Raw genomic sequence first — 23,351 nt, forward strand, 5'->3', positions numbered from 1 at the left:
GGCTATTTTCAAAATCTTCAATTGAATTCAACTTTATTCAATTTTAAATTTCAATAAAAATATTCAATTGAATTAACAATTAAAGTGTTAACAAAAATATTATGGCATGTGAACTAATTATAAAAATCAACAAAACAAATAAAAATAAAAAAAAAGAACAAATACTAAAAATTTATTCACAAAATTTCGTTGAGTTAAAGTGGGCAACGACACAATATGTTGTTTACATAAACACAATTTAGATACCGTCACAATTTCACGGTAAAGCTATTTTTAACTTTTTCATCAATTATTTTTTAATTTGTTTTTTTATTTTGCTTAGGACGGAATTAAAAATTATTTTTTGTTTTAAGTTTCATTGTACCGCCATTTTAATATTAAAAAAATATTTTTGAAACACAAAAATATGAAGGAATTGTACATTGACACATGATACTTAATACGTTTGTATATAATCTTTATACGATGAGGTCATAAGGTCATGTTAAGAATTGTATGAAGGTTAATAAAGGTACATATTCTTTTGTTCGACCTTATATAACTGTTTTTAATAAATTTATCTCAATATTCTTTTGAATTACAAATACTATGAATGGTTTAAAGTTCATAACTGATAATAAAAATTGACATTATAGAAATATTTTATTGTACTTTAGTGAAACGGGTATATCGATGATTTATTATTAATTTTAATGGAACAAAATTTGAAAAAATTTAATTTTTAATTTTTCTGTTTTAGATCCACTTAATTGGAAAACTATTACAATATGAAAACTTTTACAGATTGAACCCTTGGTCAGGAGCCTTTAGAGGGATGCGATTTTCGGGGCATTTTTCACATTCTCAACATTTAGTTCGATAGATGCGAATAAAACTATTATGAATAGAATTGGAAATCCGTTTTGAGAAATATCATTACCTACAGTCCCAAATTAACGATCATACTTACATCATTAAATTTTTTTAATTTTTCATTAGAATGGTTTTTTTTTTGTGTCATCGTACACGTGATGCCTACCGACTAATTGTAAATATCAATACAAAAAATAAAAGAAGAAAGAAAAATATGAAATTACAAAATCTTTGACGCTTTTTAGTTTTTAGCACTTTTCGAAAAAAATTTTGGAAATCCGTCCGTCCGTCATTGAACATGTTTAAAAAATTTTTATACCCTTGAAGATAGAAAACTGAAATTTCATACGTTCATAGATCTTTACTAGAAACTTATTTCCGTAGAAGAAACTTTTTTTATTATCCACTTCTCCCCCCCTCCCCTCATAAAGTTAAAACCTCCAAAAACCTTAAAAATGCGTTTTTCAATTATTTATTGCAGCGATTTCAGTTTCAAATTTTGCAAACGCAGAAAAATACTGGCTGGCTAGTAAAATTCAAATTTTTGGCACCTTATATTTCCGAAACAGTAGGCTTTTACAAATTTTTATAAATACAGAAAGCTAACGGTAAATGCAATGTCATTAAAAAATTTAGTTATTTTTCTTAATTCATACAATTAACCCGTTAATTCGAACATTATTTCCTTTATTCAAAGATTACATACACAGCTAATCCAACGTGTATGCAATTTTTTTAAATATATTCGTATATAAATGAAATAAATTTTAATAACGTATTATATCGCTAGATTGCTTTTAAAAGCAATATTTTCACTTGTTGAAGGGAAAAATGTTACATTATAAACCATTGGTTTGACATAAACTTTTTTATTTTTACTTTTGCTAAAATATCGAATGATCTATATTTTTCCTTGTTTGCCATTGCTTATTTTTAAAAGGGGGCTCGTTTATGACGTCTCTTCGAAGCTTTTGCTGATAAATATATGTACATAAGTACATAAATTCGTATAGATTATTTTCTGTCTACATTTTTATACGATTTTTCACAAAAAAAATTTTTTTTTTTGAATTTCAACATATTCAAGCAGTCTGAATGAAAAATAATCACTTAAATCGTGTATGTTAAAAAAATATATGTATATTTTGTGTTATTTCAAGTTTTATGTATGTGCAAATTTTTTTGTTTTATTTTATATTTATTTAAAAAATAAATAATAAGCGACTGGTAATTTAATTTGTTACGAATATTGTGAATTTGGTACAATTTAATAAAAAATATAATTAATAAATAGTTGTACATGTGTATATGTGTATTAACGCTTAATAAACAAATGAATCAGAATGAAATAGTTTTTTAATTGCTTCGACATTATGCTTAAGTATGTATTTTTTTTTTTTTTAAATAAAAATGAAAATTTTTCTAGTTAAAAATCGATTAAAGTCATTTTTATTTATTGACAATAAATTTATCATAATATATATACATATACAGATTTGTACGTATAGTGTTGCAAATTAAATAGACTAGACAGTCTAAATTCGATTTAAATTAAATGTAAAATTGTTTCTTTCCTGGGAACTAAATATACGCATATGTATGTATGTATAAGGTAGATATTCTATTGTTCGAATCTACAATGTTCAGATAACTCAGAGATTATAAATTATAAACATTTTTATTCCAGTATAAGTATGAAAAACTTTCAAATTAAGAAAACAAAAATACAATTTTAGAGAAATTGTCTGATTTTATGCTAGTTTTTTTTTTGTGATCTTCCTCATAGTAACACTACTTCTGTAAAACAGCAATTCTTTAAATTAAATTTTACTGAAAATATAGTAGCAAGAAAACAAATATAGAACGTCAATATACTGCCCAAAATACGTAGTATAAGAAAAATAAAAAAAAAATTATGTAATCGGCCATTACAATCAAAATAATCGCATAAATTAATATCTTGAATTTATGACAAAAAGTTCAAACACTTACCTTTCTAGGAAAAAATTCTTTTTGTGAAATTATTTGTTGTTTAGTATTTTTTAAATTTGTTTTTAAACCAAAATTATATGGTAAGCAGATTTCAAAATAAAATTTTAATTTAAATTTAATAAAATGCAAATATTCCACCCCTTATCCCACGTTTTTTTAGCACCAGAAAAAGGTGCTAAAAAAACACTAGCTGGCGGGCGGCTAGTATTGCGCAACCATAGACATTTCCGGAGCGGATTTTTGTTCCCATCAACACAGTGAAAATGAATATATATAAACATTATACATAAAATGACTCTGGGTGCCAGACTGATATGAGCCAGACTGATCATGTGGAGCAACAAGTTGCACCAGCTTGGACGAGATATCGGAATTTGACATTGGAAATAGGCCACCTGCCATCGTACGCTCAATGACGGCCTGTTGGTCAAGGGTTAATAGTAGTAAAACGGCATATTGATGCTAATTGGGGTGCAGTGCACCCCATATAAAAAGTGACCCCCAACGACTAATAAAAGAAAACCGTGTTATTTCTTCTTCTGAATAAACTATAAAATATTTTGCCATTAAAAATAGTATTAACATGAACTCTATAGCGCTTAAACAAAAATTAATTAATATAAACCGAATTAATAAAATAAATCAAAGAGATAAAAATATTTTACCATTTACTTTTATGTTTAAAATATTCGAAATATTTGTCACTTCAAATAGACAAATTATTTTTCCTTTTTTTTATCTGGAATTTAAAATTGAGTAACATATAAATTATGTGTAAAATATTTGCCACATCATAGATCAAGGGATCAAAGTGGCAATTGAATTGACAACGAGAGCAAAATCTTGAAAAACAAATCTACAATAGAATTGAAATAAACTTTCCACACTTTTCAATTCTAAATTTTTATCAATTTTTATTTATCTATAAAAAGTTCTCTGAATCATGTTTGTAGAACAAATATATTCGAAAATCATTTAAATTACCAACAATAATAACCAAAAATAATAATTCCAAGAAATGTGAACTTGTAGATAAAACGATCTCCCCGCATAAAAATGTCAATCATTTTGAGCACAAAAACAATGCAAAAGTTTACTTGGAGCATCTTTTACCGAATTTAAGTATTCAACTTATAATTTGACACGTAATAGTCTTAATAACAATCTCGAGTTAAACTTTGTATCCATTCTTGTATAATCCGTATATTATACGAATTCTATATAATTATATTAATTAAGACAAACATACATATTATAATAATCGTTTTAAATATTGAAATAAAAATATATTTGCGCACATTATATACATACATACATGCATAAATAAACAATGCTATGTAGTTCAATTTAAGATTTCTTTAAGCTTTTTGATTATTATTTTCTTTTTATTTTGATTTTTCTCCGAAAACAAAATTTTTTTTATGTTTTTGCATTCACAAAACGCAAAAAAAAATTATGCCAGTTCTATTTTAATTAAGTACTAAATATAAAACATTGACTTTTGGATGATGTAATTCAATTCATTTTTTAATTAAATAACAAGAAATAGTATTAAATGGTACCTACAATCAATTTTAATAAAGCTACTTTTATATAGGATTATTCACACGAGATTTTTGCATAAAATATTCACAAGTCTCTTATCATTTATGTATGTATGTTCATCGGTCGTTGTCTTATAATGCGCTAATTAATTAATGTCCTGAAGTAATTAAAACCAATATGTTTGCCACCTATCACAACCATGAATAGAGGTATAATTTAAAATACATATATAAAGTTAAAATTGACAAAGGGTCAATGAACCCAAAAATTAACTTAGAATTCGATCCTAAGCAAATATGTAAATTAAGTATGTATAATTATTATTAAAAAAAATAATAATTTTAATTTATCAAATCTTGAATACCCAATTAAAAAAAAAAAATTGAAAAACAAGTGGGTATATAACACAAATAACAAAGTGCTAAAACATAAATGAAAAAATACATACACACATATTCAAATATACTTTTACATCAAAAACACCGGGTTTTATATAAATAATATTAATATAATGTGCATTTATTACTAAACCACCTCCCATTATTTACCACACATGAGCAGAATTATCGAAGCGGGACATTAAAAAAAATAAGAGAAAAAATGAAGATTAAGTTTAGTAGACACCTTCTATATCTATGTATGTACATATATACTAAAATATGAGAGAATATATACATAGTATATATAGAAGCGTAATATAAGTTCAAAATCATAAATCTTTTTTTTACTCTTAGTTACAAGCGGTTGTTTTATTTTTATGTTTTTTAAGAATTCTCTTTTTTACCGTGAAATTTATTTTCTCTTATTATATTTTATGTATAAAATTATTGTTCTAAGAATCAGTATTGCCAAATCGTGGGAAAATTTCCCATTTTGACGGAATTTTGAAGTGAAGAAGGCAAAAAATCTTGAGAAATTCCACTGAAATTTTATTTTCTCTAATTTACTTATTTTAATTTTCTGTTTTATTTATGACCAAATGCATTTTTAACACTTGATATTAGCCCTATTATTTATTTCGAAGCTCTTAAACTGATATACTGTTATTTATATTATAATTTGAAAGTACCTGTTTAAGTTATAATTAAGTTATGCGATTAAGTTAAGTTATGCGATTGAAAAAATGATTAAATACGAATTTTATTTAGTGCAATTTATAGATATAAATAAAAAATTTCTTAGAGGGAAATTGTGTGGGAAAAAAATATGGTTCAGAAGGGGAAAAATGGGAACTTTTGATTTACAGGTTGTAAATTCAGCCAGAAAGAATTGGCAACATTGTTTCACATATAACGTTGGAAATAATTTCAGGGATTTCAGGATATAAGTAACGGGAATGCAGATGTACTCGGTTTTCCAGGTAAATATACTGTACCTAAAAAAATTTAAATTTTAACAGCTATATCTTCAAAATTTTTTGTACAAAACTTTCAAAATAATATATTTAAAAATTCTTAAATTTTATATACAAAAATATCTTTAAAATTTAGGTTTTTTAATGCTACTAAAGTTTTTTAGAATTGGAATTCAAAGTTCAAAACAAAAAACATTTTGACCCAAATGTTAATTTAAATAAAAGGAAATGCACGATAACGTTACTTCCACGACAGAAAATTTTTGATATTCGTCGCCGCAATTAGTTTGACTTGGCGCATTAATTAAATGCGAATATGGCTTCAATAACTTCAAATGCCACTATACATTAACTTAGCTTTTCTCTGATGCCTGATTTGTTTCTAATTGAAATCATAGAATTGTAGCTTTCTACTTTTTCCAATTGAATTTCAATTAAACACCTCGAAGGATTACTAAAGATAAAAAAAAAAAATTTGAACAAATCTATTTGGCAGCACTGAGGGAAGCAAACGATCGCAACTTAATAATAAAATTATTGAGTGAAAAAAAGAATACCAAGAAAAATACAACAAAAAAATATTTGAAATTTTCAATATTTTCCCCCTCTCTCAATTTTTCTCTTGATATTTAAACAAAAAGAGTTCTATGTTTTTTTCAGTTTATTGTGAACATTGAAGTTGTTAAGTTGATTTTATCGAAGTATAAAATATGAGTGAAAATTTAAATTTATAGTTAAAAAATATTTCTGAATATACAAGTTGATTATTAAAGAAATAATTATTATTTAATAAAATACTAAAATTAATATTTTTTTTTTTTCAAAAAAAAATTTTAAAGGTAAAGTTATGCTTACTTTTCAATTAAAGTAATAATATTCAAATAATATTTACATAGTATACTAGCATTAATAAGATTATATAAAAAATATAATAAATTATTAATACCAGCTATTGTGATATACAAATTAAATATATAGCAAAAATTTCACTCTAGTTACAATTATATTAAAATTATTGAAAATTTTAAATAATTAATTAATTAATAAAAACTTATTTCAATGAATTTGAAATGAATTGTAAAGAAAATTGATCATATTTTGTAGATCTCAAATTTTGCATACATTCAGGCGTTGTATTTTTTTTTTTAACATTGCGTTATTACGAGAATTTGAATTAAACCTATTTATACAATAAAAAACTAACTAAATTTTTATATTAAAAATTCTTTCTAAATATCCTATTTTATATTTTGTATTGTTTAATTCATTATAATTTTTTTTTTATACAGATTCGTGTGATATCAATAGGGAAGACTTGATTGCCAAAGAAAGAAAAATTCAGCAAAATGTATAATAAAAATTTTTATGGATTTTTAATAATTATTTTATTTAATATTTATTTGGGACATTGTAATGGTAAGTTTATTTTAAATAATGTATACAATAAAAAATGTTGAGCCGATTAAGTAAAATGGACCATTTTTGAGATTATTCAAAACTTACTGAAAATATTCATGTAAATATACAAATTTCGTGCTTAATGCAGTTTAATACACAATTAAAATATTACAAATATTTGAATTCTTCTTATTCACATACATATTCAAAAATTTAAGTGAAACTCGGTTATTAAGTTAAACATATTTGTATAAAAGAAGAAAGAGACGAATTTGAACGACTGTTGTACTTTTGATATAAAATAACATTTGCAGTACAAAACAACTCCTAAACAAGATTAGATAGCATAAGGTATCAAAAATTAGAAAAAGCTCCAATGTTACTTCATCCAGAAAATTAACGTTTTTTAAAAACGAAAAGTTAAAATTTCAAATTTTTCGAACTTTAAAATCATGTATTAATAATAAGTAATATGTGGTAGTATCGGTGCATAATACTATACATCACTAGTGTTTATTTACACTACTGTATAGTTTATCATCAATTTGCATACATAGTTATAAAATAAATAGTTGTATTGCCTTAATCTTAAGATGTTATATGTATATTTGTGAATTGATACTAAATAAATAAATAAATAAATAAATAAATGTAATTCTGATATCTGAACAGATTGTAAATAATGTATAATATTCACGAGAAAGCCCTTCTTCTCGAGGTCAAATCAAATTTAAAAATGGGCCAGTTTTACATAGGGATGCAATTACATATACTTAAAATTTCAAAAAGTAAAAAAAAAATGAGTCAATATTGATTTTAAGCTCCGGTAACTTTGAATTTGTCCCCATATACAAAAGTTTTGTCTACTCATGGTCACTGACTCGTGGTCACTGACCACCCGTATACACATAAATAATATAAATACCACGTATATACATACATACATAATATAAACTAGAAAAATTTGAATTACTTAGAATAAAAAAAAATTTCTAAAATTATTTAAAGAAGAAAATTTGGTATGAATTTTAAAATTTTGCAAATATCAAGAAAATCCTAATAAAATAATCGATTTTAATTAGAATAAATTACTTTAAATCTTTGAATTTAATTAACTCAAAACTGCTAATTTTAACTTACATTATTTTAATATTATGCATGTGGATTTAAAATATAAATTTATATATATGTAATAATTATTATAATGAAATCATAAATTACAGTTAATATCATAAATGCTATAGAAGGAGAAATGATAGAATTTCAATGTACCTTCAATATATCCAATTATGATGATAATGATTTTCAAATCTTCTGGATATTTCCTGATGATTCTGATATTGAAGCATATTATGATGAAAAAATTAATAATAATAAAATATCATCATATTTTACAATTAATAATGTAACCAAAATAAGACATGAAGGAATATACGGCTGTATTTTAAGTAATAGTACAAGTTATTTAAATGAAATACAATACAAATTGACATTAAGGAATGGTGAATTATAAAATTACTATAATTTCTTACTCACTTGTATAATTGATTTTTATTTGTTTTTTTAGATACAAGCAATATTAATTTATCTGATACTATTCAATTACAAACTGATTATAAAAATAATAATTATTTATTAATTATTGGATTATTAGTGGGAGCTGCCATCATATTATCGATCATAATTATTACATTAGTTTTTTTGGTAATTAATTATTTTAAAATAATAGTTTTGCGGTAATTTTGAGAATTTAAATTGTTGAATTATATTGAATTTTCTTTCATTTATAATCAGAATTAATTCTATTTTTCTTGAAATCATTCCAGGTTCTCAAAAAACAAAAATCATTGGCCGAATGTAATAATGAAAGTTTTTTGAAAATATAGGCATCAAAAAAACGTAATACTCGAATTTATCCTTCCAGCTGATATTTATAAAAATGTAAAATGTAATAATAAAGTATCTATTAATGTAAAAACATAAATAAATAGAATGAAATTTACATAATCTATAATAAATTATTGAAATTTAAAATTAAAAAATATTTTGTTTAATATTTATGGTTTTAGTGTTATAGCTTGGTGAATTGTCTATAATTTTTTACTAAATTTATTAATTCAAATTTATTGTTAGGTTAAGAATAATCGATGACAATTAATCGAATATTTTTTTTATAATTGATTTCAATATCGATTAATAAATAATCGAAAATGTTGAAAGCATAATAATCATGAATTTTACCTGATTTGAATTTCGCATAGAATCCATCAACAACTTTAAGTTTGTGTTATTTCGGGAATAATAAAGTTTAAGAAAAAAATTTAATTATAATTGAATTCAATAAAATTAATCTTAAGAACTTGTTAATTTAAAGGTTCATATTCAAATTTTAAAAGAGAATTTAAGAGGCATAAATCAATTTAAATATTAATTATATTTCATTTAAAGTCAATATTAAATTTTCCAAAGTTTTTACATTCAAGCGCTTAAAAACGCAAAATAAAGTTTTAAAGACTCTACTAAAACTTAAAGTTAGGGATTTTTAAAACTCCTTTAATTTGTGAAAGTAATTTTAAAAATTTAATAAATAAAATATTTTTATTAGACAAAAAATTCCAATTTAGAATTCTAAATGCAGAAAATTTGGGATTTTTTTCTAAATTTCCATAAGTATAATAAAAATGCATTACAACTCTTAAAATAAAAAATATAAAACAATGACCTATTGTCACTGCATAATTAAAATTACAAACAACGTTTTGCTATATACTGGTAAGCGGCAAATTAAACTATTACAATATGTATGTATGTAGTGAAAAAAAAATTTACTTTCAATATATTATGTACATGAGCTCACTTTGGTTAAATCTAACAAAAACTAAAAAACAATATATGGTTACTTACAACTAAAGTTTTTAGTTTTGATAGCAAAAAAAAATACAGTTGAATCTAGATGAGAAGCTTCAGAAGACAGAGCAAATCGGTTTATTTAAGAAATTACAATTTCAAAATTCACTTTTACCTAACAATGCAATTAAATTGGTGAAATTTAAAATTCAGTGCAAATTTGATTTTAATTTGGTGGAAATCAACTTCAGACCATGTCACTACAGTCATAGAGGCTTATTCTATGACTGCAGTGACCCTTTTACAAAATCTTCCCTAACTAATTTTTCTTACGAAAAGATAAATCTATTAATCAATTCTAACAGTTCCGATGCACCAGGATATATTTTATGAGCCATTTCTAGTTCATTACCTTTTTGTGACAAAGCCTAATTCACACATTTCCCACAAGTGGCCCGCAATCATTTCAAACTTTGGAAAAATGAAGTCACATAAAGTGATATTTTTTGCTATTACCTTCTTGAAACGAATTTTTCATTCTTTTCCTTATACAGACTGCTTTTCTTTTGAATAGAGCAAATTGAATAAAAGTTTAGGTCCCTTGAAAATTATCCAAATTTATTAGAAAAGTTTAGGTTCGTAATTTTAATTTAACTGTACAGCATTAATATGGAATTTACCCTATAATTATTAAAAAAATTCCTTTTGGTTTTATGGACACGTGCCCACAGTTATATGTAAAATTTTAAAACTTTTGAGCACAATTGAAGTTGGCAATTTTTTTTAACAAAAATACTCTTTTAAATGTATAATAACAACAATAAGTCATTAAATTCTAATTGTTCTTGGAAAAATTCTTGGCGAAGATGAAACTTTTATCGGCAGATGAAGACAGAGTCTCTGTAGTGTTATATAATTCTTGTAACGGAAATGTGACGAACTCTTGATCCTCGAATCACAACATACTCGAATTTATTTTTATTGAGTGAGTATTATTTGTTTGTTTTAAAACCTGCTAATTATAACTCCAATATGGGAGGTGATTTTTATTATAATAATGAAATATTGACGTGAATTATTAATTTTTTAAATTAACAGGCAAAAAAAAAAATGTATTTAATTTTATTTCTCCCATGCAAATTTTAAATAATTATGAAAATAAAAAATTACTCGCTTATATTTCAAAAAATATTTTGACAAAACAAAACCAATTTTGTACGTATATAATAAAAATACGTATAGAAATATATTTCACTCAATAAATGAAATTATTGAGTGATATTATCGAAATTTCATGAGTTTTATTTTGAATATTACGGGAACAGTTAATTCAATAAAACGAATTTAATGAGAGGAAATTTAATGAGAATTTATTTTTAATTTTTTGAGTAAGTAAGTATAGCGTGTATACTGTGTATAGTATAAATACCTATAATTTTTAAAATTATCTTTTATTAGTAATTTAAAATTCAAATGAAATGGTTCAAATATAATTTTCAAATATAAAATTGTTAACATAAATTGTGATTATTTTTATTAATTTTAATTAAATTAATTAATATATTAAATAAAATAAATTTATGCTACTATCCTTAAAAAATGATTAAAAATAATTTTTTTAATTAATATGAAATAAAACAAAATTAAAGAAAGTTTTCTTAATTTTCATTTGTGGGGCCTAGCCGTTGATTATCAAATATTATGTAATTTGTTATTTATTACTTTGAATATTTAAATTAAATATATAAATGTTTGTTGTAACAAAAATTAATTGTTATTTTAATCTCATAAATCGTCATTTTATCCTATTTACACGTACATATACATAAATATCTATATAAAATACATTTACAAATTAATTTTAAAATTATTAAACGGAGAAAAAAATATTATTGTATAAATATTTTGGTTAAAATGTTTGATTTTAGTGATAATAATTTTCTTTATTAACGTAAACAAATTTTAAAAATACCAAAAAAAAAAATATATATATAAAAAAAATTGTATTAATACTATAACATTATCAAGATCAAAAATTAAAGGTCATTATTTTTCCAAAATTTTTCAATTTTTAAAATTTTTGTATCTTAAAATTACATTTTAAATATATATGTATAGGCATTTTAGTTTTTGTGCAAAAGAATGTGTAATGAAAACTATATTTTTTGGGTTCCGAACACAAAAAAAATCAAAAAAAAAAACAATTGAACTGAAAATAATTTGCCTATAAAATTTATGGTACATATGATAAAATTATTACGTATAGATTATTGTAAAAATAACATTATAAAATATACAAAATCAAATTATATAGTTCTAAAGTGTAATAAGTCTAAAAATGGGATTTTTTATATCACGTATATCACGCAAATGTACAAAGTTACAATTCATTTAAATATATATTTTCCGAAAAAAGTAACAATTTCCTGTTACAATTTATTATAAATTAATTTTTTAATTGCATTCCTTGTAAAGTTATGCCGAATTATGTTGATCATAACGGTATCAGAAGATATTATGCAAGTAATATTGCATATAATTAACTAAATAATAACTTTTCAGGATGGTAAGAAATTTTTTTTCCCCTTGAGTTCTAAATTGAGTAATATCGTCTTTATATGAAATTCAGGTAAAATATGAATTATACTGAACTCAACTTAAACCGAAATTTGGGAATTCAATTTAAAATCCGCAATTCGGAATTAAATTTAAACGTAAATTATTATATTGACGGACTGCTATTTAGAGAGATTTATCTTCTCCTACTTCTATAGTTTAAATAAAAATATATTATAAAATATATTTTAGCCACAATAAAGAGAAACAATTATGTGCAATGCTTTTCCATTTAAAAATAATTTTGTCAAATTTTTTGATTACAAAATATTTGTTCGCATTCAGACACACCCAAAATTAAAGAGTTTTCTATATATAAACAAAATATTGGTAAATATCTGAGAATTATGTTTTTGGTGGTTAACATATTTTGGAATTAATATCATATCGAAACATAAATATACTATTAAAAAGTTGGAGGTTTTTTTTTTAATTCCTATACTTTCCTTTTACCGACCGCATTGTATACAATTAGATTATGTATGTTAATGGTACGAAATTTTTTGATGTCGAGTTTTTCGGTGGGAATGCACTTCTTCATAATAGGAAAGTGTAAATAAATTACTTTTAGGAGAGATGTCGGTCTGTAGGTCTGTCTATTTGTCTGCTTGTGTAGGCACGCGTGTACCTCAAGTTCGGCTGAACTGATTTTGATGAAATTTTATATATGAGCTCATTTTGGCTATGGTACGAATTGATCAACTTTTGGAATATATAAGACCTCAAATGAACTGGACCTTTTTGCGGGTCAATTTTACATTTTTACCTATATAAGGTGAAATAACAAACCAATTTTCTTGAAATTTAATATTCAAATTCGGGCTAAATTTAAAATAATGAATCTACCGAACTGGAGGCCAATTTTACATTTTTTAGCCATATCTACGGAATGGATTTTTGGAATTTCTTGAAGTTTAATATTTGAGTTGTGGCTGTTACCGAAACTAACTCGTGAACTATTCAGGGTATTCGGATGGTACAAAACGAAATTCTACTAAGAGCCAAATTAACACTTTTCTAGGTATATTAGCTAAACACTTTCACTAAACTACGCAATGTACATTGCGGTCGATTATGTGCTAATCACATCAGATTTTTATCTTGTATATCGATAAAATCTGTTTTGCGTTACACTTTCGTTACGTTGTTTTATAAATACTTTTCAATTTTTCGAAATGCTATTAATGCAGGTTAAAAAAAAAATTCTTAGTTTTTTAGATCGCATTCATAGAATAGACCGATTAAAATGACATCTAATCATACAGTTATTTAAAAATAAAGATAAAAGAAGATAATTTTGTCATACAACCTCATACCGCAGAACATGTAGAACAAAATTGAATTTTAATATTTAAAATAAAATTTGAATTGTCGCGCTACTATTATTAAATTCTTATAAAATATTTTTTATCTTTATTTGAGTCATTGCTTTTTTTTTTTAAATTGTAATAAATATATTTTTTTATATTTTTAGATTATCGTTTTTTAGTCATGGAATTTATGGTCGTCTAAACAATTGATTTTAAAAATATAAAGAGTAAAAATGATTTTTATCTATATTTTTACTCTCTTTATTACATTATCAAATATTTATTTAGTGAATTGTGATGGTGGTAAGTATAATTTATATTTTATATTATGTATAGGGTGTTTTATTAATAAATTATTTTTTGTTTATTAAATTTTAGTTACTACTGTTCGGGTTAATGAAGGTAATACAGTGTTATTAATCTGTTCATTTCATATAAATGATCATCATAAAAAAGAAAATCTCATACCAATATGGAAATATCCAAATGAAGAAAATATTCATGATAGAATCAAAGAAGAAAATCTATTTTTTAGAAATAGTTTTTTTTCATATTTAGAAATTAAAAATGTAACAAAACCTGATGATGAAGGAAAATATATTTGTACACTATTTGATATTGATATATTTTTAATAGAAAAACAATTTGAATTGATTGTAATTGATGAAGGTATTTTTATAATTAAATATTTTTTCAGCCTAATCGTGTATCTCAGTATTTTCTAATGGTATATTTCATTTTTCTTCTCAAACAAAGTGTCTAAATTTAGTATACATTTTGGAAAAAAACGAGATATACAATATGGAATAATTCTTTTCACTCGGAAATTACATTAAATACAAATATATTGTATAGTTACACACTTTCTTGTCGCTTCCGAGGGAAATAGTGAGATGGGCGATCAGGCTCTTATATTTTAAAAATTTTAATATTAATTTTTTATTTTTTATTTTTTTTTAAGAAATTATGTATGATAGTGATATTGATGATGAAAATATCAATGGAAACAATTCAAATATCTATAATAATATGGTTGATAAAAGAATAATCTCATCATTTATTAATAAGGAATTCAATAATGTAACAGAAAATGTCGATTATAATTTTATAAGAACAACAACTGAATTAAATAAAATTATTAAAAATAATGATCGACCAACAAATAATATTGGAGAAACAAGTAATAAGGCATTAGTTATTTTATGTGTTATTGGTGTACTTATTTTACAATTTGGTGCTGTTGCAGTTTGCATTTTCTTAGTAAGTTCATCATATAATTTTGTAATGATTTTAATAATTAATTTTAAATATATTTATATTTTAATTATATTTTAGATAAGAAGAAAACGTAGAAGAAATATTAGAAATCGAAATAATTATCGTTAACATAAGAAAATCAAAAAAACATTATTTTATGTCATCCATCATTTTACCTATAAACAGGGAATCAATTAAAACCCAACAAACAAATAGTTTATAATTTATAATGTGTTTTGTATAAATTTAATGAAATTTTATAATTAAAATTTAATTAATTTACGACAATTCGAATTTTAAACAATTGGAAAGAGACTTCATATTTAATGAAACATAATTATTAAACGTAATATGTTACAGAGTCAGTTTTTTTCTTTAAAAAAAAAAAACAGAAAATTGTATTCTATAATATTTAAAAATCTCCATATTTCTTATTATTTTGATCAATACTAATAATTATATGATATTCTAAATATAAACTATTTTTAGTTGCTAAGTAAAATTGTTGGCATTTTTTTTTTTCAATTATATTTCTTGTAAACATATTCAATACATGTTCAATGTGATTGTAATATTAATTCCTCAATAGTTCAGGGTGTTTAGCAGTAGTTTGTTAATGGAAATCTGCTTAGTATATAGAGATTCTGTTATATATTAGAGTGAAAATTAAATTTAAAAACATTAAAATTTAGATATTGTTCATTTATACAGATATAGTTCGAAAACTCATAAATATTATTAAATATTTAGATTAAACATTTAAATTGTTATACATTCATATATTGAAATATAAATGATTTAATTAACGCATATAACACTTTAAAAATACATATACTAGTTCTATATAGTACGTATAACATTTTCAATTATGCAAGCTACATATTGTTAAATTGTACAATACTGTCAATTATACAAGTATTTAAATTTATATTGCTTAATTTTTGTTCATATATGCAAAATAATTTAAATAACAGGAAACTACCCAACAGAAAGAGCTTAGTGATAGTTGTACACGCAGCCTTAAACTTATATTATATATTATGTACATATTATAACTTATATCAATTTTTTTAATTTATTTTGTAATGAAAGAATTTTTGTTAAATAGCGCTAAAACAACATCTAATTTTAACGCAACCTTATTTAAAAATTAAGCCCTGGAACCTCTCAGTATATAAGAAATTAGGCCGAGATTGTTATATAGGAACTAAAAATTATTTATAAAAATCTTGATTAATAATATTTTTAAAGATTTATTTTATATATTTTAACAAAGATGTGCGGAAAAATATTTTTATTATAGTGGTTTGAATTGTTTATTTTCAATTATTGTAAGAATATGTATACATACATATATAGTTTTTGAATGTGAATTGTGGTTTAAAAAAAAATAACAAAAAACTAAAACAATTTTTTTATAATAAAAAAAATTTTTACCCAAATTTTTCTTTATTTGAAAAATGAATTTTTGAGGTTATTATAATAATATATTGGAGACACTCATATTAAAATTTAACTCAACTTTAAAAATTGTTCGAATATTTTCTTAAAGCATTGTTGCTTAAAACATGCATTTTTAATTTAGTTACATATATATCGATACTATTTCCACACATGTATTTCTATTGCATACTTTGGATTTTTACCGTACACTTTTTCATTATATTAACATATTAATAATTATGTATATTCAGTCTCTATTGAACATTTATTGAATGAAGTCACATATTCTTATAGCATAATTTAACTGAACTGAACTTAACAAAAATATATTTTTTTCAAAAACGCTCAAAAAATGAGTGAAAATCATAATTTTAAAATTGAGAGTAAGAAAATATGAGATTATTCAATAATTAAAATTATTGGAAATGAATGTGCATTGAATTAAAAAAAAACTCATATTTTACTCAATATAATATACAACAGTAGCTGTTATACCATATGATTCATAAATTAAAACAATATTTCACTCAAATTATACGAAACAAATTGTTAATACAAAGTTTGACTAGTTGATTTTTACTCAAAACTTAATAAATTATTAAATTAATATACCTATATGAAATTATTTTATATTTAATTAGTCAAATATCTATCGTAAAATTTGTCGAAGGGTTCGTTCACCAAATCATTAAATCGGTAACAAAAAACAGTTAAAATCGCTCTATCTCTTCTAGTTTAGCCAGAAAACGCGTTTAAAGTTTTGCAAAAGATTTTTTTAAATATCTCCAAAAATATTTTTGCTACAGCCTATTATCATATATTCGCAGAATCTGTGAACTCCCAGTGATCACAAAAAACAGTTAAAATCGCTCTATCTCTTCTAGTTTAGCCAGAAAACGCGTTTAAGTTTTGCAAAATATTTTTTTAAATATCTCCAAAAATATTTTTGCTACAGCCTATTATCATATATTGGCGGAATCTGTGAACTCCCAGTTATCACAAAAAACACTTAAAATCGCTCTATCTCTTCTAGTTTAGCCAGAAAACGCGTTTAAAGTTTTGCAAAATATTTTTTTAAATATCTCCAAAAATATTTTTGCTACAGCCTATTATCATATATTGGCGGAATCTGTAAACTCCCAGTGATCACAAAAAACACTTAAAATCGCTCTATCTCTTCTAGTTTAGCCAGAAAACGCGTTTAAAGTTTTGCAAAAGATTTTTTTAAATATCTCCAATATCCCAGCGTTTCAGTAACTGATCCTGACGTTTTAAACTGTTAATATTTAATAGCTCAAATCATAGCATGTAATTTAAATCATAAAGTATAACAAGGAATAAATATTCAAGTAGCATTCTATTAACTGAAGATGGGATTTACTTATTGATAGATTTTAATTATTATCGAGCACATTTCATATAAATATGGAGGTGATCTCACGAAATTTCACATATCCAGTTTTTCAATAGGACTATATTTTTCTATGTTAGAGAGACATAAAGAAACTAAATTGCGATATATCGGACTGGCCCTTTCTATCTCCATTTTAGTTGAGTTACGAGTACTTTGCATAAAAATTCGATTTAAAACTTTTTATGGAAAAAACTAAAAATGAAAATTGTTAGTGTACACATTTGAATACTATTTTAAAAGGTCTACAATGCGGTTGGATCGCCTTTTGTATACATCAGTTTTCTTCATTAACATTATTTAACCTCAGCATAGATAATTCCCAACTTTCATTTTTAGAAATTTAATGTAATTTAACAACCGTTAAACATGACTCTTATTCGATTTCATCAAGATTAAAAATTTCAATTCCTAGAATTGAATAGAAATAATTTTCAATAATAGCAACAAATTCACCTATAGAGATCATACTGACCGGCAAACCGAAATTATAGAAGATCCGATTAAATTTATTTGACGTTCTCAACAAATTTGCTACGACACTATCAATTACGTATTTATTTTCAATCTCATTTAAAAAAAAATTTGGTATTATTTTAGGTATTTTGTGGCAGACATGGTCAAATTATTACGTTATTAAATATATGTGGCGTTAACCTATACATAAAATGTTGTGCGTCATACAAATCTGTCTGGTTAAGTAAATATATTGATTTTTGAAGGGTAAAATTAAAGTACAAAGCATATATGGACAATTTTAATTTTTAAATTTTATTTTTAGAAAATTCATGTACGCAAGCATTCATGTGGTTTTAATGTAATATGAAATTCATATATGTTGGTTGAGTTTCATAAAATTTGCATACGATTTTAATAAAATAAATATAAGCTCAATTATTTTTTAACTAAAAATTAAAATAGTAAGACCAAGTCAGTCACACTAAGTTGAATTCGAAAAAATTTTTATATAAAAAATAGACTTTTATTCGATATAGCGGAAAATAGTGTTCAAAATTTTTTTGTTATACTAGAAAATTTTATTTTTTTCTTTTGGTTATTGTGTTTAATATTTTAAATACCGTAATTAATTTGTGTTGAAAATACTTAAACTTTTCAGGTAAAATATGAAATTTCTTAAAATAAAATGGACCTACTTATAATTTTAATTCTTCTATGTAGTTGTAAAAACTAAAAATTTTCAATGAAAAATGAATTTTTAATAGAGAAAATAACCATTTTGCAGCTAGATGTCGCTTTGTTAGTTAACTTGTTTACGTGAACTCTTGTATCGTTTGTTCTTGTATTGTATTGGGCCGAACCCATATGTTAATGAAAATTTATATTTAATTTTACTTTAGTAATGTATAGAATTAATCAAATTTTAGAGCACATAATTTTATAGGAAATAGACTTTTAGAATTGACCTTTTCTGGTTTTACGATCATCTACTAGCAATGATTAAATAACAATTAGATTTTCTTGAAATTTTGTATTTTAGCTCTTTTCTTGTGTATTTTTCAAACAATATTGAAATTATTCAAAAAATTTTCATCCTGTCTTGCCAAACGAATAGAAATGAGTGTAGAATAGTATATGGTATGTGTAAATATCATTTGGATTAAATTCAAATTTACAATGCGGCCGGTCGATCATGTTCTATTCATATTATTTAAATTTTCATACTAATTGTTGTAATTTGAGGAATCCATTCTTACAATTTAAATAATCCAAGAATTTTTAAAACTCTTAAAATTTTATCAAGTCTATCTCATGATTTCAAACTCACCCATTCTTTATAATATTTAAATTTTTTGATATTTTTCAGTTTCAACTTATTAAATATTCTTAATATTTAAAAAATTTAATGTAAAAGTGAATTAAATTAAAAAAATGTATTCATATTTCATGATAATTACTACATTTACAGTAATATTAAGTAACATTCATTTAGGAAATGGCATTGGTAAGTAACTTTATTAAATTTTTTTAAACAATTGAGTAAATTTATTCTTTTTTTTTTATATAGAAACTTATACAACATTTGAAGGAGAGTCAATTGTATTACAATGTAGATTTAATATTGCTGATTATGATCGTGATGATTTAGAAATTTTTTGGTTATACCCTGATGATACGGATTATGAAAGAATAAAATGGTTTACGGAATTTCAAAGAAATAGTCTATTAACTTTTATAGAGATCAATAATGTTACAAAAATTAAAGATTCTGGAAATTATTCTTGTATTTTAAATAATAAAGGAGAATATTTGACGGAAAAATTTATTACTTTAGAAATTCAAAAAGGTTTTTGAATACTATTTTGTTTTTTTTTTTAATTATTTAATAAAAATTTTAATTTTCTATATTATTCAATTAGATAATGTAATTACAAATGATGAAATTGATGGCCGTATTCATAATTTTAATACAATATCAAATAATGGACCAGAAAATCTTTTTCAAAATGATACATTTAACAAGATACGTAAAATACAGAATACAGAAAATGTTGAAATGAAGGAGACAACTAATCAAAATAATGAAAATATTATAATTCCAATAATAGCAGGAGTTTCAGCATTAATTATAGCAATACTATTCATATTTGTTATTGTACTGTTGATTGTTGTAAGTATTTAAAAAATTTCATATTTATTCAGTAATTTTACACTATACAAACGTGATGAACAAATTATAACTATGCTTCCAGTTTTTTATTCTTTATTTTTTAATATTTGGAGGGTTTTAAACACGTTGAATAGTGTAAATTATCGGTTTTATATTATATAAATTAATTATTTTTATAATTTTTTAGGTACGTAGAAAATTGAAAAGTAAATCAGATACTAAAACGGAAAGCAGTGTTTCTTACAACAATAGTGGAAAAGCTTAAGTAATGTCTACAATATCACTAACATTTATTTTTTTTAAATATTTTTAAGTAATTTGTATAAAAAGATTTTTAATTTTAAATTTTGTATAAAAGAAATCAGTAATATCTAATGTGATAATTTGACTACTATTAATATTAATGATAATTAAATTCATAAATTGAGCTCCCTATTATTAGGTTTAGGCCTCTCTATTATGAGGTGTAGCACAGTCGGCTTATATTATTCCAATCTTATTCTATCTCTAAGTGGTATACATAACGAGTTGGATTATTCCAATATATTTTGTATCTAGCGCTACTGATATAAATTTTTACACCAGATTTAGAAATAATGTCCATATTCGTAGAATTGATGATACTCTCTATCTTCTCAACGAGTTTTGGCTGGTGGTTCAACAAGGTTGTTTGATAATTTTACGGAGGAATTGAAGTTTATTCAAGTTCTTTCATCTTGTTTCCAAGTTAATTGAACTCTAATAATTAAATTTTATTTCAAATACTTAAAGAATTATTGATGATGGGTTCTTCGTAGTGGTCATTTTTAATTTTAGTGCTAATAATTTTAGTTTTTATTGAATTTGATTAAATATTTCTTTCTTTATGATTATATTATATAATCATTTTATATATTATAAAACTGTAATAGTTTTACTATATTTTTTATTATTGTCCATTATATTAGAAATTTTCAGGGTTTAAATATCTTCTTGACGTTTCAGTATATATTTCAACACGTCATTCTATATACACGTTTGTTTGTTATCTATTGAGCAATTCCTCAAGTTTTAATTATTCAATTTGTGAATTTCAAAATAAATTATGAAATTATTAATGAAATTACAAGTATTTAAAAAATCAATTTTTTAAAATCCTCTTTTAAAAGCTCTTTTAAAATAATAAAAAATGACGTGTCATTTTCTTCGATAACTTACGATTCCATATTTTATTTAATAAATGATATTTTAATTCTAACGGGTAAACAAAACTAAAATTAATTTTAAAATGAAAAATATTTTATTAATCATAGATTTTATGTAAAACAATTTCTGGTTATCCCATTTTAAAACTGATATTCGACGTATTTCAAATATATTTATATATACTTGCAAATAATATAAAGTGATTAAAGCTTAGTTTTACATTTCCTATTTAAAAAAAAAGAATCACATAAATTATACAATAGAATTTACGTTTTACAAATTATATTACATATTTCAATTTGCATTTTTGTTCAATAGATTAAACTACATTATCGACTGAATATACTCTCTCTCTCCTAGATATATGCAAAAATTTCAATTCTTATTTGAAAATTTTAAATTAATGAGTAAGTAATTAAATGAATATTTTAGTCTAGAATTAAATTAATAAAATTGAAGTTGTTAATACATAAATTGTAATAAAAAAATTATTTGTATTTAATATTAATTATTAAAATTAAGTATGTATGTATATTATGTCATCAGTAATTGATTATTATATAACAATTAATGTTGCACGTAGAGTATGAGCGTAAATAAATCTTGCATGAGATTAAAATTTATTATTAAGCATCACTGAATCGAAATTGTACAATTAAATAATTATAATATTATAATAATTATAATATACTGAATTTCTAATGGCTGTCTTAGAATGTACTGACTAATATACAAATTTAAGAACGAATTTCTTTCTAAAATTTCACAGTGAAACAGTTAAAAAGATACCAATAAAATTCAATATACAATCGTAAGTGATTATAATTTTGGCAATTACTGTTTCAATTTTAAAATTCTTCTAATATACATACATACATACATAATTTATGTTTCCGAAAAAAAAAAATTATTATAAAAATTTTAAATGACAGTCAAACAATAATGAAAACAATGAGTCACCAGTCTGCTATTCAAAATTAAATATTTACAATTTTTATGATTTTTCAATCAGCATCCTTTCTTAATTTTGCGTTCTATTTATTTGTATATTTCAATTAATAAAATTTGAACAAAATATACAATTGACACAAACAATTAATTGACATCACGCATTTCAATAGAAAAATTTAATAAAATTTTATATAAGAATTCCAGAGCCGGACGAATATGGGCCTTTAAAACAATATTGTAAAAACAAAAACTTCATGTTTCATTTCAAATTGAGTTGAAATTTGTTTATTTTGCAATATCCCACATATGAACGGAACGGATATTTGAAAAGAAACGATATTTAGGTACAAATGTCGAGTTCAAAAATTTTTAAGAGTGAATCGGATCGGATTTATTTGAATCATATAAAAATTTCCAAAAAAAAAAAAATGTCAAATGAGCCAAAATAATTTTTTCTTTTAGTTCTAATTCAAATTTTTAGAAACAAGATACAAGAATACTTGATATGAATTGCGAGGCTGATGCTATTTAAAATTTTTCTAAAAATTACAACTCAAAGTT

General features: G+C 23.2%; 3 protein-coding genes across 3 annotated transcripts; all 3 read left to right on the forward strand.

Annotated features, from left to right (window-relative positions):
• Nucleotides 1-7,024: 7,024 nt before the first annotated feature.
• On the forward strand, nt 7,025-9,093 carry LOC129612944 (uncharacterized). Its single transcript, XM_055526799.1, has 4 exons — nt 7,025-7,159; nt 8,365-8,643; nt 8,709-8,845; nt 8,968-9,093. Exons 1-4 carry the CDS (start codon nt 7,090-7,092, stop codon nt 9,025-9,027), a joined length of 546 nt encoding a protein of 181 aa, XP_055382774.1. The 5' UTR covers nt 7,025-7,089; the 3' UTR covers nt 9,028-9,093.
• Nucleotides 9,094-14,084: 4,991 nt separating this feature from the next.
• LOC129612943 (uncharacterized) lies at nt 14,085-15,584 on the forward strand. The gene is made up of 4 exons (XM_055526797.1): nt 14,085-14,217; nt 14,293-14,583; nt 14,876-15,174; nt 15,250-15,584. Exons 1-4 carry the CDS (start codon nt 14,148-14,150, stop codon nt 15,298-15,300), a joined length of 711 nt encoding a protein of 236 aa, XP_055382772.1. The 5' UTR covers nt 14,085-14,147; the 3' UTR covers nt 15,301-15,584.
• A 4,284-nt stretch (nt 15,585-19,868) lies between these two features.
• Nucleotides 19,869-21,029, forward strand: LOC129612945 (uncharacterized). The gene is made up of 4 exons (XM_055526800.1): nt 19,869-19,988; nt 20,052-20,330; nt 20,404-20,654; nt 20,842-21,029. Exons 1-4 carry the CDS (start codon nt 19,916-19,918, stop codon nt 20,917-20,919), a joined length of 681 nt encoding a protein of 226 aa, XP_055382775.1. The 5' UTR covers nt 19,869-19,915; the 3' UTR covers nt 20,920-21,029.
• Nucleotides 21,030-23,351: the final 2,322 nt, after the last annotated feature.

The sequence above is a fragment of the Condylostylus longicornis genome, unplaced genomic scaffold, assembly GCF_029603195.1.
Source record: "Condylostylus longicornis isolate FDR11 unplaced genomic scaffold, ASM2960319v2 ptg000079l, whole genome shotgun sequence".
In the NCBI taxonomy this organism is placed as follows: Eukaryota; Metazoa; Arthropoda; class Insecta; order Diptera; family Dolichopodidae; genus Condylostylus; species Condylostylus longicornis.

Excerpts from the sequence above, each read along its gene's own strand:
- LOC129612944 (XM_055526799.1), top strand. The coding sequence starts at position 7,090 with ATGTATAATAAAAATTTTTATGGATTTTTAATAATTATTTTATTTAAT. Across the intron at positions 7,160-8,364 it reads TTATTTGGGACATTGTAATG|TTAATATCATAAATGCTATA; the intron begins GTAAGTTTATTT and ends CATAAATTACAG. Across the intron at positions 8,846-8,967 it reads TTATTACATTAGTTTTTTTG|GTTCTCAAAAAACAAAAATC; the intron begins GTAATTAATTAT and ends AAATCATTCCAG.
- LOC129612943 (XM_055526797.1), top strand. The coding sequence starts at position 14,148 with ATGATTTTTATCTATATTTTTACTCTCTTTATTACATTATCAAATATT. Across the intron at positions 14,218-14,292 it reads TTTAGTGAATTGTGATGGTG|TTACTACTGTTCGGGTTAAT; the intron begins GTAAGTATAATT and ends ATTAAATTTTAG. Across the intron at positions 14,584-14,875 it reads ATTGATTGTAATTGATGAAG|AAATTATGTATGATAGTGAT; the intron begins GTATTTTTATAA and ends TTTTTTTTTAAG.
- LOC129612945 (XM_055526800.1), top strand. The coding sequence starts at position 19,916 with ATGTATTCATATTTCATGATAATTACTACATTTACAGTAATATTAAGT. Across the intron at positions 19,989-20,051 it reads TCATTTAGGAAATGGCATTG|AAACTTATACAACATTTGAA; the intron begins GTAAGTAACTTT and ends TTTTTTATATAG. Across the intron at positions 20,331-20,403 it reads TACTTTAGAAATTCAAAAAG|ATAATGTAATTACAAATGAT; the intron begins GTTTTTGAATAC and ends TTATTCAATTAG.